Consider the following 23490-nt stretch of genomic DNA (forward strand, 5'->3'; position numbering starts at 1 on the left):
GTACGGTAATTCCAGGACACTAGTTACAGCTGCCATCTCCATTGCATTGAAAACTGTACTTGAAACAAGACCTTCTAAAAACTTCTCCTCAAAATACTGTCTGTGATGTCTAGGCATATCTTCAGAAAAAAAAAATCAGGGAATCCCATATTTCTCGGTCATAGCACCAAGGATGTCAGTTGCATTATCTGCTCCTATAGCTGTAGGTGCCTTACTGTATCTTTTCATGTCTGCTCCAACCATCCTTTTACTCTACCTGTCAGGAGGTGCCAATGATTATGGGGCCTAAGCATGCCTTATTCTTACAGTGAGACACTTGTGTGTAGTCTTAGAAAATGAATGTCTTGCGGTGGTAGTTTATAGTTTTCATGACAGGCTTGGAGTAGCAGCTTTGAACACAGCCTTTGTAAGGATGTTTTCCTCCACTAATTCAAGCAAGCCTAACAGTTGTTGTAGCAATAGCCTGAAAGAGGTTCAGAGATAAAATGTCTCCATTGTTACAGATGCTAACATCTTAAGGATTTCCAGAGGGATATTCAATATAATAGCCTCTTGGGCTAGGACATCATAAAGGTGGTAATGTCATCCACAGGGGAGACTCTCTAAGGAGAGCTCATCAAGGATGACGGTCTGTAAGATGAAAAAGAGAGCTCATCATTTGAGTACGAAGATCTACTCTTACTTTGCGTACAATGAGAATCTAGCTCTCTCGATGGACTAAGCTATAGGAGACTATTTTGGTAGTGATCTTTTCAACAGGACACATCGAGGTCTGTCTAGAGACTAAGACAGATTTGGCTTTAGCAGGTATAGGCACATTAAGAGGCTGCAGAGAAATTTGCATTGAAACCTCCAATGAAATTACAAAAAGAGGAGGTCTTAGAGGTTATGGCAAATGGCAAGGTGACAGCAGCAATCTCCGCCTCTTATGTGCATGGCCATCTCTGGTGATAGGCTCAATGTTATAAACCTCAATGTCAACTTGTGGGACATTGAGTGATGCCCTGACACTGGCAGGCATGACACTGATTGATGCAGTGATGCTGAATTGAGCAACAGTAAGCGTGAAACAGACGTTAGGCGAGACTACTTCGACATTAAAGACTTGCTTGCCTGTTTGTTGGTTTTGACTAATCATACATTGGTCAAAAAAGCAAACTAGTGGTTGTCAATGAATGTCTGGCCATAACATTTGCTGACCAAGAAGGCTAACAACATATGGAATGTCAAGGGTAATGTTTTCTTTTTTCTTCATTTCTCGACTTCCAAATGGATCTCACTCAGTGAGAGTCATTAGGAGTTAAAAGCACAGTCACAGTGGAAACAGAATGTTCACTGAAGGCCCTGTCACTCCTTTTCTACTTTTTGGAAGTCTTGTCCTCAAGCTTCCCCAATAGTCTCTCACATTTAATGTCCTTCAAGACACTTTGAAGCAGAACTCAAACTATGTTACAGGGAGGATGAAAGACGGACCACACACACCTATGTGGGTCTCTGGCAGTTTTTTTTCTACTTCATGATGGGCACTTAAACAAAAAATGAAGGCATGATGACAGAAAAAAATTGGAGAAAAGGGCAAGAACATTCCTCAAACAACTACTATGATGATAATGATGCCAAGTGAAAGTGAAAACATAAAACCCTGAGAGAAAAAAAACCTCACAAAAAAGTGAAAAAACACTAACACTTAGGGGTCGATTATGATGCTGTTCAGAAACTCTTCCGAATTACTCGGTTTCGGAATCATTTCTGACTGTATCGGGTTCTGCGAGTCCGACTGACCAATTACGATGCTTCCCAACATCGTTCAGTCGGACTCGCATTGACATCAATGGGAGTCTGTGTTCCGAATGAGAACACAGGCTCCCATTGGAAAAAAGGGGTGGTTGGGGAAAACCTTGCACCCTGTGGCAGGCACCCCATGGTGCCTGCCACACTGTGCATGGTTGGAAAGAGTAGTCTCTTGGGTACACCCATGGGCCCCAACCGGAGACCTCATGGTGAAGAAGGGACTGCTATGGGCGCCCAAAGTCAGATTCCAACAGCCGTTTTGTGTCAGGCAGACCGAATCGCTCACTCTGAAACCGTGTCCATAGAGCAGTACAATTCGGCTTCGAAAGACTTGGGCTGTCCGAATGCCTTTCAGAACAGATTCAGACAGACCGAACGGTTTTCATGTATCGTAATTGGTCGGTTGGAAATGTGTAAGATTTGGTCGGAAATATAGGTTTCGAATCGGATTCTGAGATTCAAAATCCCATGTGGAGCCTTTCCGAATGACATTGTAATCGGCCCCATAGTGTCCCAGGATCACACTCACATGACTTGGAAAGAAGAACTGACTTTGAAGTATTAACTTAAAGTGAGAGGGCACTCTTTAAAAGTCTGTCAATGTAAAAAGTGATCAGCCTGCTCTTTTACTCATTACTTGGACATGTTAAGCAGCAGTTTCTGTTATAGGTGCTCCATTCAGTTTTTGGAAGGGGTATTTTATAAACAGTCTATGACTTGAAACACATTGTCTTGAGATTCTTTTCACGATGCCCTTCTGCACTTGGCCATCCTGGACTCTTCACCCTGTTTGAGATGGTGGATATAAAGTGTTCTAGAATCCCTGCATAGAGCTGGAATAATTCTAATGCTTATGTCCAACCATGAAGGAATTGTGGTTGAAAGCCTAATCCTGGACATGATATATACATATACACCTGGATTTAATATAGATTTGGTCTCACTTACATCCTCAGATCTCTTCTATACCAAGCTGCATGGATTTGGCCTTTATGAATTCTCGTTAAGGCCATACATAATGACAAAGTATCTACTTTTCAAATGATTAGTCCTCATCAAATAATCCCTCCCTATTTTACAGTCCCTTACACTCCTGCCCAATATTGCATTACTGAAGACAAACAAGCTATCTACCAGCATCAGAGACACATTCTAACTCCTAACTTTGGTATTAAATACCATCACAACCTGAATGTCCACAGTACCTTCTAGATACCCTCTCTCACTATTCACTCATAAATTAATACGTGACTGTTCTACAGTTACTGGTCAATAAATTGAAGAAGTTAAAGGTTGCATTATTTTACTTAAACGTCTGCCTGTGTATAAACAATGCATATATGAAGATTTCAGTGGTTTTATATTCTTGTATCTATCTGTCTGATACGATTTTATTGTAAAACATTTCTATTCTAAATGGAATATTGCTGAATAAATACATATATAAATATGCTTTCTCTTATGTGAACACTGCATTCAGTAAACCTGAACTTCCTGGATTTTCCTAAGGCTCTTGTGGGTCATCCGTCATTCATTCTCTTTACCTACATGAGTCGTATGGCTTCCATTCACTTTATCAACTAGGTAGGCCTTTTGTGCTGGAACAACAACAAAGCAGATCTGCGCAGGTCCCTTATATCCCTGCCTGCTTTCAATATGACCCTGAAATCCTACATGCTCCCAAACGTGAGTCTCACAAATGGCATGGTAGCTCATTAATCAAACTGACATAGTAGTAAATGTACTCAACCAATCTAAATTGAGCTATGAATAAATGACCAGTTGCTACAGAAAGCATTTTAATCTGAATAATCCAGTCATCCACCACTATCATAAGAATCTGTTCAATTGCACACATGGATATTAATTACAGAAACAGAACTGAATTGGAACACAGACGAAAGAAGCGCTTACTGGAGTGCCAGATTTAAAAATTATGTATAGTATGCCACTGGAATTTGAAAATCAAAGTTATGTTTATTAATGTTGTGAATGACAACAGTATTCTTATTTGAACTGAATTTTTTATTAGCTAAGGAAGAACCCACAGGGTTCAAACTGGATACAAAACAAATATCATGGGCATTTAAATACAAGACCGTACATCAACATATTTACTTTAGCTTCTTTCACAGTTGTACTGCTTTACCACCAAATGCTTCCATGCTTTCTTGCCTGCATTATAAACATGCTATAACATCCATTTTAATTTCAAAAGGATTGCAAACGTCAAACAAGTCGCACTAAAAAAAGAAGTAAGGCCACAGCTTACCTGTAAATAGTTTATAAAACACAAAACGAATGAACAATTAAAACTCCAGTTTACAGAATTCCCTTTGGTTGCACAGTCATGTTTGTCAACATGTTAGTCACAAATGAGCGCTACCTGGTATCAAAAATTGTGTCTATGTGATATTATTCATTTCAACCAATTCATAAAGAGGAGTTTCTTTTCATTTTTCCCTTTTCACGTGCTGTGCAAAATTCAGCAGTCATAAAATACAAATATTATCTATTAAAGTTGGAAAAAGTGTAAAGTCTAAACTTTAGGTTTCATATTATGATTTATGAGTGGATTTTTAAAAGCAAAGCTAATGCGGCTGTTAAGCCCTTATATTTGAGACCGTCTTATCCAGCAGCTATAATTATAATAAAAAAATAAAATAAACATTGAGCTTTTAAGCAACATCAGACAGTTGCTTATGGATAAGAAAACACGTTTAATGGAATGGAAGGTGAATTTATCCACCATTTACATCTGATGCCTAATATTGGCCTCCGGGCCTTGCTATAAAATGAAATATAGCCACATTAAAATCCATTTAGGAATCTATTCACTACAGTACACAACCTTATTTATGGTATCTTTATGCAGGTTTCTATACTTGCAGCCACCCAAGTTCATTGGTTTGTTTCAATAAGTTTGCAGCATGGAATATGAGAAAAACCTGTTCTAACATGGACACAGAAGAATAGATGAATGTTACAATTGATAGGAAACCAGAAAAAAAGAAAACACCTCCCTCTTAAACATATGAAGGTTATTTATTATTTTGTTTTACAAAATAATCAGTTTCAGGACTCTACAAATTGGAGGATATTCTAGAGTGAAACGGGAGGAGATTTTTTCTACGGGTTCAGATTTGCAAACCACTATATTGTACCAATCGATCAAATACTTCATTGTTACCCGGTTTGGGGCACAACTGACAAAACAGAGGTGTTTCACGTTTGAAACTAGAAATTATAACTAAATCCACAAGTTTGTGGGAGAAATGCATGTACCCAGTCGTAGTCCTGCAATACGACAATTCATTTTTTGAGGAAGAACTGTCTACATTTATTGACCTTTTAGCTGTACAAGAACAGTTTGCAATTAAAAACCCATTAAAACAGAACAAAAGCATAGTTATTTTCATTAGAATTAAAAACAATTGGTTCCCGGATTGGGTTTTTGATGCAAACTATCAGAGGGGTCAGGCTGACAGAAGTAATGCCTAAGTGGCAATATTTGTTTAGGCCTGAATCACCCAACATTACAAAAGCTACATAATACCAACACAAATAATCTTTTTTCCAGACAATAATGTGCTCAATACGTTCCTGTTCTCAATATTTGTGGAAGGCGCATTCATTTTTTTGGTTAAAGCTGTAAGTCTATTGAAGATCATAAATAAGAACAGAACTCAAAGAGTTACTTTTTGGCATTTGAATTGCAGAGTGAATACATTGCTTGTTATATTTGAACATGCATAGAGAGGAACCGCAGACCAGCAACCTATACCACCAGAATGTCAATGAATGCTGTGACTTCTTTACCAGTGCAAATGCATACATCAGTGACAAAAAGCAAGAAGCAATAGACACAGCTGAATGTGTCTTAAGAAAAATCTTTGCTCCTTTGGACTGGTGCTACTATTTTAACAAATCTTCAAGACATTAAGGGACTCAATTTGATTGGTATGCATGGGAATCAATCTAATACTTTGGGCCTACTTTAGAGTTTCGGGATGGGTACACTGTCACAAATGAGACTGATATCCTGTCTGCCCTATTACATGCATCACAGGATATAATGTACTTGTAATAAGGCAAATGTGATATCCGGCATGATGTGACAGAAAAACCCCTCCGCCAAACACTAAATCGGGTGCTTTGCATACAAACATTTAAATTCACAAACATTTCCAACAAGTTATCCAACAAAACTTAATCATGGCATAGCTACAAAAAATATTCTGCATGACCAGCTGCTCAAAATGGTTTCCCATTCATTATTAAAAGAACATACAAGTATTTCTATTTGCATCGGCAGTAAAATGACAACAACTTAATCTGAAACCAGATGCTGCTTCAACAGAAGAGTGTAGTGCACTTTACACATGGGAAGTAAAAATAAAACATCACAGTGTGGTAAGAAGCAATTCATTAAGACTTTCAGAAATCAGTTCAAATAGATTGCATTAAAAAAATATCCAGTGCATTTCAGATACACAAGGAGATGTTAATGTTTAAGAGAACATTAGAAAAGCAATGTAAATAAGTTCTTGCTCAGAGACGTTTAAGGCATTTAACCAATAGCATAGAAAAGGGAAATATAAAGGCTTTCATTATCAAAAAGCACAAAGAGATCCGATTAAATGCTTCTCTTGCTACATCCATCGGAAAAGGCCGACTTGTTTCTTTAAAAGGTGCATACAAATCTAGATACTATATCCCAAAGTTTATGCGAGGTAGAATAACAAAAGATTTCATGTTATGCCTTCTAAACAAAAGCACCCTAGATAACTAAACCTATGCATAATCGCAAGTAAGAAGAGGAGACTAAATAAGAACAGAATAAAAGCAGATTTGTTTCCCTTTTCAGATATGTGATGTAACTATAACGCAATAAAGGCCACTGGGTTTGACTTACGTAAAATATAAATAACATTGTTTTTTCCCGATGCATAACCTTTACTTTCAAATTGAACATACCTTACCCATTTCTATCCAATTAAAGAAATCTACTTTATTGAAATGTTTAACTGAGCTTTGGGTTGTCTGTATACTTTAGAGCTTAATTCTGCTCCAAGACCTATACCATATAGTGCAAAGATTTTGAAATGATCTAATCCCTGATTTCATTTTGGTCTAAGTCTTCTCCTTGAGCTGTTGCAAATAAATGGTAGGAGTCAAGGTCTCTTAGAAGAACCCTTTCCCCCAAAGTTTAGAACTGGAGCTGCACACCGTATGCACACATCACTTGTCCTTACATTAAGTATATACATCATGCTTGACCTTCCTCGCTGTTCTTCATTTCTCTTGGACTCAACTGCTGGGGTGCATCAGATGACATTTTCTAGCCACTGCCTAATTTGTAGAAGAATAAGCGGCGGGCCTAAGGTTTTGCTCAGAAGCCTGCAACCGGCTCTATCGAAGGTCAAGGTGCAGGACACCAAGGTTGCGTAGTCTTAATCCCACCTCTTACCTGTTTAATCCACTACAAGACACTCCCAGCCTCTTTATCTCACCTTTTTTTCTACCTTTGTCAATGTTTTTCCATCTTTCTTTTCCTCTATCTTTCTCTCTCTTACTCTGGAACAAAGTTTGTTGAGGAAAAATAAGTGCTGGTCCCCAAAACAAATGAGAGCTGGTGGGCCTCACTTGCAATCACCAGCTCAAACTGAAGACTGCTGCTGCCTGTGAAGCAGTCTTGAGAGGCTAGACGTATTCCTCCACAAAAGGCCTTTTTAATTTTTGCCAACAGTCAGAACAATTCGTCAATATTTGCTGTGCTGGCCATTGCCACAGATCTATGGAGCCAAGGAAATGCAAAACAGTAATGCTTAAATAAAACACATGGCACAGGATAATTATTTGCATCTGTTTTAGATTATGAATGAAACACTTTGCTGATGTTCTTCTGTTTCACTAGGATGTGGATCAACCTGTGAAAGAAAGCACAGAATTATAACATTAGAACAACAAGTACAATTCATGATTACAAAGTGCACTTCTGCAATGGCCAAAACTCTTCTCTCTTCCACCAACAGCAACAAACACAACAGCCACTAAAACACCATCCCACCACCATGTGATCCATGTATAAACTATAACCATTAATGGCCAAAGGTCAGATTAAATAGTCTAATGTTGTGGTGTGCTTTCTCACCACAACTCCTAAAAATAGTGTACCACCAGTGCAACTAAGGAGCCAGTTAATTAAAACCAAGATTTATATTTTATTTACCTCAAAGTAGAGTGGCGGAGGCTGATAACGGAACTCCTGGATCAAGGCAAACATAGGACAAGGAAATTCACTCTGAGAAGTAGCATCATTGGGTTGTGGATATGGAGGAATATACCTAGAAAATTCTTCTTCTGAGACAACGTCAGCATAATTCGGTGGTGCTGAGGAACAAAAAGCAAGTACATACTTTGAAAGACCTTGAAAACATGAAAGTGACAAGATGTACAACGATTTCAAATCAAAGGCAATACTGTAACTTGTAAATGAACTATACGAATATTAACAATGAAAACAAAAGAATTACGCATATGCTCCCTGTGGATCAGTATGGACCCAGATCAAATTATAATATACTAAACATACATAAAAGTAACTAAATCCCGCACACACAAAGTTCATTTTGAGATACCTCGGATGTTGATATCGATTACAAACCAATTTAGGCTCAGATATTTTCACGTTTTATGATTTAGAAGTTCTAGGAGGACCGTCATTCTGTATAGTTCAGCTATATCTTTCTATAACCTTCTTCATCATAAACAATATAAAATGCTACTTAAAAATTAGGCTACAAAAATACTTTTTATTGATCATTAGCCAATTTGAATTCTGACAAAATATAAAACAGAACATAATGTGTTGCATTTTTTGTGCAGCAAAGGAAATGCTCGCTTCAAATGAAAAAGGAACATTATAATATCACCAATTAAAATGCCAACAATAAAGCAAAGTTAGTTGAATGGCTAAAAAATACACAATTGAAACTCTGAACAAATTCAAGCTGAGGCCATCCAAATATATTTTACCTTAACTAAAGACTGTGGAGGAGTGTGGCTCACTGATTAGAGCGGCAGACCCTGATGCAGAGGTCTGGCCCGGGACCAGGGTTCAATTCCCGTCGCGGCAGGGTCTTGAGCTCAAATGTCCCCGGACCCGATAATTCTCGGCACGCTGCCTACTCTAATCATGGGGTCCCACGCTGCAACTCTGGGCAATAGCTTGCTTAGTCTCCACACTGGCCCTAATCGCTAAGGATGCCTGGCTTCACCAGAGGGGTGCCCAGGAGTTGGGCGCCTCACAGGAACAGGCCAGGATGGGTTCCTCAGCGGTTTATTCAGCACGGGGACACACTGGTAAGTGTAACCATGCGCTTTATAAGCTTCAGAATTATAATTACTGGATCCGTGAAGAATATAAACAGGGTCATAATTATAGCAGTTTGGAGTCGACGTGGAATTCGTATAGCCCAACGCCCTGGACATAATATTTGGGGTCAAGGGCAACATGTTTTCATGTGTATTTTGTCCTTGGTACAAGAAGGCCCAACCCCCTACAGCACAACCTCTTTGGCTGCCAGTTTCTAGTACCACATTATGGATCAGAGAAAGGCATTGCCTGCATTTAAAGTAATATTTGTGCTTGCATGCTAATGCTGTTCAAACTGGTTCATTATTACAAAGCCTTTTTTGTTAGGGTGAGCACTCTAAGTAAATGTTACTTACAGTGGTTCCAGTATAAAAATGTGTAAACACATATTCAATGTTTAGCAATATGAGGCTATGTATAATGCTCCCAGAATGCTCTTGGATTAGATGAAAATATTTGCAGAAGCTTGAAAGTTAGACTGATGATTCTTTGCTTTCAAAATAAAATGTTCACAAAAAAATGCAAAAACATTTAGCTTAACTAATGTAACATTTTAGGTATTGTTTCCTTGCAGCAACATTTAGTAAAATGTGTTGATGTATTCCAGTATTTCCCAAAAATATTCATAATGAGAAATCAGTCTAACCAGTTTTCATAAGATTATAGGAAACATAAAAATAAACAAGCATTGGTAAAGCCAGTAGCTCTGAAATTGTTGGCTAGCCTTTTGGTTTTGTCAACGCGTGACTTGTTTTGGCATGGTTTTTGTAAAACCTTATTGGTGTGGGAGCGGTCGGGCCTCTACATAATAACAAACATTGGCAATAGCATAAAATGTTTTTGGTCTCAAAAAGCACACATTGCCACAGTAGTTCCTGGCACTGAATAAAACAACGGTGTGTCAATATACGCCTTGTGAAAGAACAGAATGCTGTCACTCACAGTGAAGCTAGCCGATAGAGATAGACAGACTTTTAATAAACACAAAATGTCATGGCTACCGCCAGACCTAATCAGGAGCCCAATTATTAAATAAAGTCTCAAAAGTCCACACATGTACTTGCATTAAGGGCAGATATACGGCTTTCGTGAATTCACAAGACTTTACAGAAGTAGGCCAATAAATAGTACTCCTAGAAAATATTTGTGAGCTGCATTTAGCATGCACAAATATGCAGGTGTGGATTTGCTCATGCGAAAATCTGAGTGTTCACAAGTTAATTTTCCATCCAACCACTTTTTTCCCCAACCCTGGAAAAAGTTGTATGTCAGCCATTGTCAGGAGTAAATTTCCAACCTTTCTCAGTGTGGGAAAAGATTAGAGAAGAGTTGGTGAAAATCCTTAACAAATGCAAGTAAGTAGGTTTGCACAGACTCAAAAGGGCATTGCAACCCTGGAACTATTGCTTCAGCCCCAGCATGTAGATCTGTGGAAATGTGGCAACATAAGGGAATTGCTAGTATTCAAACCCTACTATGGAAGGAGCCCTGTCATAATCAGAGAAGCTATTTCAGAGCTCTTATATAATGAGATTGCTGCCATAATTTGTCTCCGCATTACTTGCCACAAAAGGGACAAGGGGATTTTGTTACAGGACAAGTGGATTTATGAAGCAACCTGCCCCATGGACAAGTAGATATTTTATTAAATTCCACACCCCTCATGGCCTGCTTCATTCATAACTGCTTTTACAATTAAAATGCCACCTACATGTCCTACTTCTTATTTTTGGCCCTTGACTCGTACTGCAGGGTATGAGAGACATGATATTACGAGATAGGACTCATACAGCTCGTCTACATTGATTTGATTGACAAAAATAAAATAAAAAGTGCAGGTAATGCAACATACAGCAAATGCCAAATAATGTAAACAAAAGAGTGTGGTTCTGTTGCTCTGTATGCCTCATTTTGGACTAGTGAAAACTATGAGATTAACATTAAGAGTGGGGCCCATGGCTGAATGTAACAAAATGCTTCCTCTTACACTCCATTATGTCCCTATGCATATTAATATTAGAACAGTGCAATGATTTTTTTTATGTGCAAATAGAGATGCTTTCCCTATAACTACTTGGTCTGTACGTTGCAGACTACGGTAAATGTTTACAAAAGTCTTGTATACTGCACTCCTGTAGGCGTTGGGCTTCCACACTCATATCATCTGTTTACAGCGCCTCCCATTTCGTATTCTAGATCACTCTTCATTTAAAGAAATTAATGAAATCTTTAAAGCATTAAGTAGGGTCCTTCCTGCGCTACACCACCACCGGCCTTCCACCCCAACACCCAGTACCGGTTCAGGGATCCCTCCAGGCACCTACGAACTGACCAACCTATTGATATCATAATGGTATGCTATATAATATCATTTTTCTATTTCTATATTCCTTGCGTTCACTTCTTGCCAATACGTTGTGCTCACTTACTGCCTATATTGGCAGATTATATCTACACTGTTAGTTTAAATTGCACATCTCTCATGCACACCATTGTAACTTTTTATTGTGCTTTCGTATTTTATATGTAATTCATGTGCTCTTAACTGCTTATGTTATGTAACTCGTTCTATTGTAAAGCGCTCTGACCCCTTTGGGTAAAGTATGCGCTATATAAAAACGCATACAATAAATAAATACGCTTGTTCATCTAGTTATACCTTGCGTCAAGCTCTCACCTAAAGGAAGTAGTATGTTTCCACTGTATGTCACTGTTTCTGGATTTTATCACCAATTGAATTGTGCTGCTCTAAATCATTGGCAATTTTCAACAAGCAATAACAAAGTTAATAGGTCTAGCCTGTAGCTGAATGCAAGCCACACAGATAGGCTTTGGTAATGCCAAGCAGCAGAGGGACACAAGACAGCAGCAGAATTCTAATGAAGACAGGGTTTTTAGGATGGGGGAAATACCGGGCGCACAGCCCCTTATTTTAACGCATAGGTATTGTGTGATTATGGTGAAGACGGTGGTGCAACCAGGCAAGGGGATAAGCCCTATAACCCCGGAACAAGTCACACCACCTCTTCGCAGAACAACGCGCTTCAGAGATATTTCCCCGCATCGGGGCAATAGAACAACCTGGGAGCCCACGCACTCCCTATCTGTATCGACTCATTCACTGGACATTGATTACCTCAAGCATAAACACGAGAAAATTCTTTAACTGAAAAATCCTACGCCGATTGCACAGCCATAGATCTGTATGGAACACGAGTAACCGACCAAGCATACCCACCTGGGGAATAATCGCGTAAACTGCGATCCGGACCCACAACTGATTACCTGGTCTCGAGCAGGGGCCGGGTTGGAATTATCACCGGCCTAACGACCTGTGGTGCGCTACCTCAATCTCACAGCCCTGAGGAGTCGCGGAATTATTCATTCCTATGCGACGAAACACGTGTCGGCTGGCTATCAAGAATTTTAAAAGAAGATTTGATCTTAAAAGACATTGATGTTCTCTCTGACAGCTACGATTTGATCTCTTATGTGTCCATCGTGGCACAAAATTTCTGTACTTTCTCTTTGATGTGTGCAACAGGCATTCGTTTGTCACAAGACAGCAGCAATCCAGGCAAAGAGCCTTTGCCTTCTCTGTAGTATCTCTGAACCGAAAAATGGGCCATCCCATGAGCCTGGGAACCTGAACAATACAGAAAAAGTGGAAAAACAAGACAAGGCTCTTTTGGGGAGAACTTGGAGCCTTATCTCCCTTGACAATTTCTTTGCACAATATAGGACTTCAGGACCTAGCTCAGAAATTTAGATGGGACTTGCCTAGTAGAGTACTTAGATCTTCCAATTCCAGAACTCTGATGGCACCAAGATTTAAAAGAACAAGTTGGGGTGGCAGAAGTTTTCACCTGGGTACCATTACCATCTGAAATAAACAGACTATTGGTAATGATTCCTGTTTTCCGGTTCATTTTTAGGTTAGCGCCAGGACACCATTTAGAAACAGTGCACTCTACAAATCTCCTGCATTAACATTGTAGCAATGACACATCCCCTGAGTTGTTGTGACACTGCATAACCTGGAAGGAGCCGCTGCTGGCAAGTGTAGAGTGGAGTGGACCCAGAGAGGGGATGATGTGTGTGGCCCCAGAGAGGCGAGAAGGAATGAAAGGATAAGGCAGAAATGAGCCTGTGAACCACAGAACAAATTAAGAGATGGCAAGGTGGCAGTACAGCACACTGAGAGTAGGCATCATAGCAGAATAAGAGCAGCGACACAGGGAAAATAGAGGACATGGAGAGAGGGTAAGACAATCGGACAGAAAGATGGGCATAAGAATCTAATGGATCAGACGGCGGGGGGAGGGGGCGGGGAGCGAGGACAGGTTGGCCCAAAGATGGTTGTCTGAAGTCTGGCTGAATTATACATGTTGCTCAACTTGCACAATCTCAAATGGGCATCTCACAGTCAGGAATCCTGATCTAGATTGCTATGATAGTCTGGCTGGCAAAGGAGTCCTGATTAATGAATACAAAGGCCTGCTATGGTCAAATAAGATTGTAAAATGTACAGAATGTTTGTGTGAAAGAAACAAGTTACAGAACAAAAAACATGATGCATGACAGTAGTTTGCAAGTGTAAAATAGTCTTGCACACCAAACAGCAAATTGCATTACAATAAAACAGAAATACTGTTTTGGAAGTATCCAAAATGGGATTGACAGTATCTCTAGTAGTAGTTGAAGACTGACACAAAAAGCCAATGGCTTAAGAAGACTGATCCAAAGCCTACTTTCTCTATATTAGATATAATATATTTAGCGAACAACTGCAGTGTCAAGCCTGACATATAAAAAGGCTAGGAAAACTAAGGGCCTGATTTAGAGTTTGGCAGATGAGTACTCTGACACAAAAGTGATGGATATCCTGTTTGCATTACGGCAAGTGTCAGGATACATTACAGGAACTAAAATTACCAGGGGTTGCTGCACTTTGTATATAGCGCTAAGGGACCTCCACTCACTGAAGTCAAGTAAAAACACAGAGAGATCCTGCGTGGTGCAGGAACATAACAGCACACAAAAAGGCAGTTATGGCACACACATTATTTGCTATCGGATTACTTAGGTGCTGGTTCACACACTGTACTCCATCTTATACATTTGGGCTGTTGTTTATTTGCCATTCTTTATTGCAAACAAGAAGCAACCAACAATTGTGGTTCCAAATACATATGTGCCACAACAAACTGCCCCAAGATCCGTCGAGGTTGTGCTACACCACAAAGGTAACAGCAGTGGGCCGTGTGGGGGAGGGACAATGCATAGAGAAAATTATTTATTTACGTTTCCCTCTGCATTGTCCATCGAAATCTCCCTCCCCACGGGGCCCCCTGCACGGACCGTGGCTGTGTTTCATGTAACAACGTCATTTTTCCACATGGAAAATTGCACATAGTTAAACCCAGAAACAAGAAATGAGCATGCAACAGGAAATGATTTACTAAGAAAGGAGTAGTTTCAAACAGTAAATCCAGCGAGACAACATAAAGGCGAAGCTAAAGAGATTTCATTGTAGATGGCTGTTAATAGTGCTGCCAATGCAGTGTCACACATTTATAATGTACTGCAGTGACATCACACCACAACTTGCAGTTGCATTGCACTGGGAGCCACCGTTTTATGCACAGACAGCACACCAGGAGGGGACCTTTTCTAGAATGACATAACACTGGAAACTGCCCTCACTTAGGGGCTGATTACGATGTCAGTCGTACCGTCAACCATAAGCAGCGGTGACCCTGTAAGGGACCCCTATAGTTGCTTTCCGACAGCCTTTCCGTGTCGGAAAAGCTGGCACAGAAAGGCTGAGAGAAGTTTCAGATGACGGCGCTCTACCTATAGTCTACGTTACAACCTGTAAGGAGATGAGTTCAGACGCGTGGTGCGTTCAGAGCGAACGGAATAACCCTAAAACCGTTCAAGACAATCAAAAGATTACCATAAACTTTAAACAACTATGCTCTCGCAACCACCAAACAGTGTGAAAATTTGAGAAAAAAAAAAAATATTAAGTAACAATGAGTAACAGAAAGCAGCAGATCCCTATGTTCGTGTTCTTGTTTCAAAAGGATGTTTAATAGGATCCACAATCAGCCGACACGTGTTTCATCGTGTTGAAGTGGAGTCAACACGACTCTTCAGGGCTGGTATAAAATCCAGGAATAAATGGGTTGATGCAAAAATTGTAAAGTGGATCGATATATCCTGTAAAATATTTGACGGGTATGTCAATATATAATAAACGTAGAGAACCCTGGTGTCGGGTTGGAAGTTAAGTGATCACACAGCTGTATTGGTCTGTTTAAAATGTTGCTCGTTTCATCCAAATTGAGACTAAACACATGTTAGTGTTCAGCCGTACCGGGAGGGGATCCGACTCTGGAACACGGCGACCGGGAACATACGGAGGAGGGATACCGCTCTGGAGTTCGCTTACCTACGGAGTGCTTTACCCAGTAATTATCCGGAAAATACTTTAACCAGTCGGATCCCCTCCCGGTACGGCTGAACACTAACATGTGTTTAGTCTCAATTTGGATGAAACGAGCAACATTTTAAACAGACCAATACAGCTGTGTGATCACTTAACTTCCAACCCGACACCAGGGTTCTCTACGTTTATTATATATTGACATACCCGTCAAATATTTTACAGGATATATCGATCCACTTTACAATTTTTGCATCAACCCATTTATTCCTGGATTTTATACCAGCCCTGAAGAGTCGTGTTGACTCCACTTCAACACAATGAAACACGTGTCGGCTGATTGTGGATCCTATTAAACATCCTTTTGAAACAAGAACACGAACATAGAGATCTGCTGCTTTCTGCTACTCATTGTTACTTAATATTTTTTTTTTTTTTCTCAAATTTTCACACTGTTTGGTGGTTGCGAGAGCATAGTTGGCACAGAAAGGCTGTTGGAAACAGTCATGCAGGTAGTCCTGCTGAGTTTCCGAGAATCCTCATGCATAATGAGTGAGGCTAGTTTTCAGGGAAAACCACACGTCCTGTTAGCAGTACCGTAACTAGGCAAAAGGTCAGTTGCAAAAACCGGTATGTAGTGTAATGGAGAGGGAAATATTGGTGAGAGGTTAGGTTGCTACTTGAGCCTATCTTGGGGTGCCTATATTGAACATAACAGCGGGAGGCCCAGCACTGCTTCCTCGTTCTCTGCACGCCTTCCCTCACAGGCCCCCGGGAGCTCGCTGGCTGTGGTGGGGAACAGTGAAGCACGGCCGGCAGAGCTCAGCACAGACGCTCCAATACGGCTGCAATTTTGGCCACACCCTCATAAACTCTCTTTAATGCAATGATGTTCTTAACACATTAACACATTTTAAAGAACTTTAACTATGAATTGCAAATCTACACTGATTTAAGAACTTTAAGGTTGCTTGTGTAATCTGGAGTATAGTTCTGCTGTTTAATGCCTGAAAATGATATATCAGTTCAACCTTTGAAGGATATCTCTGCATTCTGAGACCTGAACCTATAAAATAAAGGTTAAGAACAGATCACCCAAGCGCTGAAAGTAGTTAATTGGCTCACCCTCCAAGTTTGATTCACATTCAAGACGACCAGCTACATCAGTTACAAGGGTTTAAGAAACGGCATACCACATACCTGACAGAGAAACCAGCCACCTGAAGTAGCCGGCATGAAACCAGTAAACCAGTCAGGACATCACTAGGCTGGAGCTAAAGAGATGAAAGAAGGAAAAAAAGAGGGCAAACCGTCCCCATCCATCCACACTGGGTCTGTAACAATATCGCTATTAACATAAGAAGGGCTCCTACAACTCAGCAATTCAGAAAGGACACTGAAAACCAGTATCTACAAAGAGCACTACCTCATCACACAACAGGAAACCTAAAATATCTTCTACCCTTGTAAGTGCTCTAGAATCACATCCAGGGCTCTCTTTGCATATAGCACTCCATTGCTATATAGATAGGTTTGAGCAGTACAACTACCCCCGCATTCCTCTATCTATCTATCTATCTATCTATCTAGTCACTGATACAAACAAATGTTTTAGGGACGTTATCGTTAAGAAATAGAATTAAAAATCTTGCAAATTTATTAAACCCAAGGGCTACAGGGACGTTATAGTTAGGTTCAGATTTTACACACACAGAACAATAGAAATTCTGCAGTTATAGTTATCTCAAATTACTAACTTGGGCCTCCCGCCATGCACAATTTTCTCATCAATAATTTCACTGCAAATATTGCAGTGATATCAGTGATGTTATGAGTGATGTAATATGTGGGGTAATTAGCAGTGCATGTTGAGGTAATGAGTTATAGTTACCCAAGGGTACACGTTATAGTCTACTCATCCTGCCAAGAAACATGTATTAGAACACATACATGCTATAAACACTGTGACAGACAAAATCGTTTAGCACGCCATTTTGGCTTACTATATAAAGGGAAGAGTGACCTCTTGAGATTCTTTGCTGCAGACAGGGTTCCAGCCTCAATTAGAGGAGGCAACTACACTCGTAATTTGAGACAACTTGATGGCAAATTCATTTTGGTTTGAATACCAAAATCCTGAATGGTTTGAACATGGAAAAACCATCCATTTGGGTGATTCATTTTTTCTCCCACAGTTTTTTGATTGGTTGCTGGCTGTGATCATATGTTGTATGTAACTTGGCAGCATTATGTACATTGAAACAGTTGTAAGCTTTTTTTTCTCTGATGACCGCTACTCCACAGCGGTCTATATTAATTTTAACTTTATATTTTTCATGTTTTGTTTATACAGATTTGGGAGCTATGTCAAGGATTGGAAAGAATAACTTGATATTTCCCTGTCCTGTTTGTCACTGGGTATGGACTTTATATCAGCCCCCTTGAGTCCAAGAAAAAGAGATGCAACTTAAAGCTAAAACATCACCCTTTTCCATATGATCTCTTCTTTTTCTAAATGTCCTTACTTTGTGAACTATCTTGATATCTTCTTGCCTTCACTGTTGGTTGAGACATATGACTGTATACTCATTTGATTATATAAGGGGGCCTTGATTTTTTTATTTTTTCAGTTTTTATTTGTTAGATACTTATGTGTTTTTTGTTGTAGGACTATGTCTATTTGGAATGTAGATGCTACACACTAAGGGAATATTTTGCTCACTTGGGCTTGATGGTTTAGGGGTTTCATATTCATATTTTTATCCACTGCATATCTACTTTCTTGTGAACTCTGAGGAATACATACGCTTACTTGGGCGTCATGAAATCTGCTATTTTACTTAGCATTGCTATATATAGGGTGCTGCCTGTCCTTTGTTTTGTGGAGGGAGAGCTGGTGTTGCTGCTGGGGACTCCTGGACATCGCGGACCTTCCTTGGGAGAAAAACAACTTCTCGCGGCCCCCGCTGCGCGGGAGCTGCTCGCATTGTGGAGCGTGAGGAAGGTACCTGCCATTAAAGTGAGAGACTGACCCCCAGATCGTCCGCGGGATTGCGAGGACCAGCGTGCACAGCGGCGCTGATTTACCGCAGCTGGTCCTCTTCCTGCCCCTACCTCCTGTCCGGTTAAAACCTGTTCTGGAGAGCGCCTACCTGGTGCTGCCTGTCCTTTGTTTTGTGGAGGGAGAGCTGGTGTTGCTGCTGGGGACTCCTGGACATCGCGGACCTTCCTTGGGAGAAAAACAACTTCTCGCGGCCCCTGCTGCGCGGGGGCTGCTCGCATTGTGGAGCGTGAGGAAGGTACCTGCCATTAAAGTGAGAGACTGACCCCCAGATTGTCCGCGGGACTGCGAGGACCAGCGTGCACAGCGGTGCTGATTTGCCGCAGCTGGTCCTCTTCCCGCCCCTACCTCCTGTTACTTAACCATCACTTCGCACGCGCACGCCTGACGCGCGCAGGCGGGCGACGGGCTAAGCCCGGGCAAAGGGTGGGCCGTCTGAGGCCGTCCGAGGTCGTACTAGGCCGGGCAGGGCCACCCCCCTAAAGACTGTGGTATGGTTATAATTGTTGCAGAACTGTTAAATTACCTGGCAAGTTTTATATCATCCTTGTGTCCCGGCGTTTTGTGCTGACACATTGGACTAGCACCCATTATGCCGCTACGGTCCGGTAAGGAAAGAAAAGTGACACTTACATCTACGGGTGGGACGGCCACGGGAAGCCTGGATCAATTTTTCAAAAGGGCGACTGTAATTCTAGAAAAAGAAATAGCCCTCACTGAGCAGCGCTTGTCCCTAGATCTCATAACGGGAAAACGCTTGTCTTTAGGCTCAATTGGCTTAGCGGTCTCGCCCAAACCATTACGACCATTAGATTATTCAACTGCTCCAGGCTCTAGTTCAAGTCCGATTTTGGAAGACAATGATAACATAGAAGGGTCCTGTTCATTGAATATATCTATAACTAGCACGGCATCTAGTAGTTCTAATTATAAAGTCCTAAACTCCCCCTTGGTGCTTAGTCCGCCATTAACAGTTAAGAATCGGGGATCCCCTGCAAAAAGCATACAAAGTAAGCGGAAAAGAGGGGGTAGCCCTCAGAAGGGGGTCCCGTCTAAAATCCAAAAGAAAAATAGTAACATCCCTGCCTGTGAGGCTATTGTGCAACCCCACAGCCCGCACAGGGCTACCTTGGAGCCTACTCTACATTTTCCAAATTGTGGTTTAGACGATGCGTGGCTGTTGGGAAAAATAGAAATATTAGTTAAGTTCTTGATGCTACCCTTATTGGAGAGAACTAGGATGATAAATTCATAATTGGACCAGTTAGAGGAGCTAGTTAAAGAGAATGCAAGTACATTAGACAATTTTGCAAAAGATGTGGATAACCCGAAAACCCTGGCCATACAGCAACTAGGTGCGGGGCCTGGAAAGGACACCAGTGTGGCCCAACAAATTAGTATAGATAAGACCATCGTACAATCTTGGCAAAAAGATAGAGTGAAGTGCCCTACACCTAAAAACCCCTTAGGTACCATCAGGGATGAGGGCACTGGGGTACATACGGATTTGAGAACGCAGCCCATATTACGTACTTTAAAAGGGCAGACCAGTAAGCAGAGAAACACAGATAGACAAGGCACTGACCAGGGTAGATTAAAGAGAACGACTACCCATATTGACTTGCCACCAGAGGCGTCTCCCTTTGTGAGTGTCCTGTCGGGAGTCCCCGAACTTCCTGTTGGGAAAACTGAAGGGTACCTTGAATTAAAAAACAAGGTAGCCTTCTGGTTAAGTAAAAATAGACCGCTTCCACCTAACATAGATGGAAAAATTCTAAATGTCAGAAGGGTTGGGTGGTTGGGACGTATGAAAAAGGACCTAGAGGGAGACCTAATCATAGTGAACTTTAGGGATAAACGGGTGATTCCCTACCTTCAGAGCTGGCAGACCCAGACTGGCGATGGAGGGATAGTTACATGGGAATTAGGTGATTTTTACCCCAGACCACCGTACGGGACCTATGAAAGATGTCAAATAGGAAATACACTTGTGGGGAGTACCTTGGGTCCTGTTTTAAATGGTTATAACATCCCTACTTTCAATCGGTTTGACTTACTCTCAGGCCTAGAAGCGGTTGACTGACTTATTAGTGATACCCCCAGCTCCCATGCAAAATCCATCACGATAGGTAGTGCGATAGATAAGGTGAATATAGAAGCACCTATGCCTTGTGATGGAATGGATGATTTAAATTGGGTAGATCCTGCCCCATCAGAAAGAGCCACCCCCCAGGAATGTGAATTGTTAAAGTACATCTCTGAAATGGAAACAGCTAAGGTAGGAGTTTGTACAGTACTTAGTGACTCGCATGAATTGGGTGAAATGGCGATGGTTGAAACTCCAGTGGCGAGCGCTTTTCTTGGGAACATTAATACCATTACTGAAACAAATGAAACATGCCGCCTTATATTTTGGAATGTGACAGGATTAAAAACCAAAATAAATAATACTGCATGGGGAAGGATTGTAAATGGGTATGAAATTATGGGTCTACAGGAAACATGGTTGACCGAGCCTGTGCATATCCCTGGATATAAAACTATGTTTACACCAGCTGTGCGGGGACTACATGGCAGGGCTAAGGGTGGTTTGTGTATGTACCTATCTAACCAGCTTAAATACGAGAAAGTTAAATTATTATCCCATAATGGGTATTATCAGCTGGTGAAGATAGGTATTAACAAGGCGGCTAGCGTAATAATTATAAATTTCTATAATAACATTGTAACGACAGACATTGTCCACGGGGTCGACAAGGTATTTGTGGTCTTATGTTGGACCAGGACATTAGTTTGACTCACTTTGAGCATACCACATGTGGGGATGTGTTAAATGAAATTCTTTTTTCATGTGATCTGGGGAACGCAAATGAAATTGGACAAATAGGATCCCCTTTTATTCCTACTTTTATTGGTAGGAGAGCGGTCACCACAATTGATTTCATATTATGCCCCATTAATTGTGGAAGTCAGATTAAAGAATCTAAGACCCTTGAAGTGGTATTAAGTGATCATCGACCGCTAACTTTGGAGATTGAAAATCCCTTTCGGGATCTAACTAGGGAACGGTCAGACAGGCACCTAGCCGCAGACGTGATACTTGGAAGACAAAATGGCTACTCGCTTAAATGGAGCAAATTGGTCCCTGAAAAATTTCTGATAAATTTAGTGAGTAATTGCAAGGAAAGTTTTTTGACTTGCTTAGATGAGCAAGCAGATAGTCTGTCCATAATTAAAAATGTTAACTACATTGCATCGTCAATCAAGGATACTTTGTGGGTAGAGGCAAAGAACCGGGGGAAAATGAATAGAAGATGGTTTGACTCAGCATGCACAAAGGCACTTTCTAATCTTAATCTTTAAGATTAATCTTGCATGGAAATCCCCGTGACCCCTTACTGGTTAGAGAGTTGAGGAAGACTTATATCGAGGCGCTTAAAAATCGGAAACTTGCTATAAAAAGGGAGGCATGGGAATCCCTGTGTGAGGCTTCGCTAACCAGAGATCCATCCGCTTTTTGGAAAGCCGTAAACGCGCCATTTCTGTGTGATACTACAAAGGCACGCATAGAAATAGCGATTACGGAGGATGAATGGGTTTCCCATTTCTTCAAGTTTTACAGTCCTGTGGAGGGGACAAAAAATTTGACACTTGATACATCTGGAGAAGAAAGGGTTAAGGTTATAAAACTGGCTATAACCCTGAAAGAAGTCACCGCGAGCCTCAAAGCAACTAAGGGTGGAAAAGCGGCAGGCCCGGACGGAATCCCAGCGGATTTATTTAAACACAACACTGAATTATGGGGCCCTATGCTCGTACAACTCTTTAATGCTGCTTTTGTGAGGGGTTTAAATGTCTCCTGGTTTATTTACCTCAGTAATTGTCCCAATATTTAAGAAGGGAAATAGGCAAAATTGTACATGCTATCACCCAATTTCCCTTCTTGACGCATCCATAAAGATCCTTGGGAGAGTTATTTTAGGGAGACTCCAAGCCTGGGCAGAGGAAAATGGGATAATCAGTGACCTGCAATATGGTTTCCAGAAGGGAGTGGGAACACTTGAGCAGGGCCTAAACTTATTTATCATCCACCAGAAATATACTAGGGTAAGGGGGGAACGTATATACTTTACATTTGTTGACTTAACGTCAGCATTGACTGCGTCTCCCACAGTAAACTCTGGTATATTTTAGAAAAATTGGGGTGGAAGAAAATATTATTTGTTTCCTAAGGATATTCGGGTGCTACTGCTGTCGTCCGATACGGAAAGGATGGAGAATGCACCAGATCTTTTGGGATAGGTCGTGGGGTACGCCAGGGATGCGTCCTTGCCCCGTTTTTATTTCTAGTATACATCAATGACCTCGAAAAAGTCCTGCTACAAGAGTGCAGGGACATGCATATGATAAGTAAAAGACCAATCCCTGCACTCTTGTATGCAAATGATGCGGTCATCATGGCACGGACACCCCTCGCCCTACAGGGTCTGATAACAACTTTATGTTAAACCTGGACTTAAAAATAAAATGTACTAAAACTTTTTCAATGAATTGTGGCACAAGGAGTAACAATCGGAGAAAAACGATGTATATAAATAATAGTCCCTTAGATTCGACCACAACTTTTCCCTATTTAGGTATCCTGTTCCATGAGTCTGGTACATGGGCGAGTGCTGTAAAAGCCCCCCTTGTTTTTTACTTTTTACCTTTACCACATATACCTTTACTACAAACCTCGTAGTAAAGGTTTGCGTGGTAAAGGCTTTCGTGTTAACCACGCATGCGTTGTACTGCATGCGTGGTTAACGA

The 23490-nt window shown here is 40.9% G+C and overlaps 1 protein-coding gene across 1 annotated transcript in view; it reads right to left on the reverse strand.

Moving 5' to 3' along the window:
• Positions 1 to 4817: 4817 nt before the first annotated feature.
• ARRDC4 (arrestin domain containing 4) overlaps positions 4818 to 23490 on the reverse strand; it is a 199404-nt gene continuing 180731 nt past the window's right edge. Inside the window, exons 7-8 of the mRNA XM_078683142.1 lie at positions 8024 to 8184; positions 4818 to 7721 (exon numbers count right to left, since the gene is read on the reverse strand). Of these exons, the coding sequence (XP_078539268.1) occupies positions 7662 to 7721; positions 8024 to 8184 (221 nt within the window). The 3' untranslated portion in view covers positions 4818 to 7661. The remainder of the gene's footprint in view (positions 7722 to 8023; positions 8185 to 23490) is intronic.

Source organism: Lissotriton helveticus, chromosome 3_1, assembly GCF_964261635.1.
Source record: "Lissotriton helveticus chromosome 3_1, aLisHel1.1, whole genome shotgun sequence".
In the NCBI taxonomy this organism is placed as follows: Eukaryota; Metazoa; Chordata; class Amphibia; order Caudata; family Salamandridae; genus Lissotriton; species Lissotriton helveticus.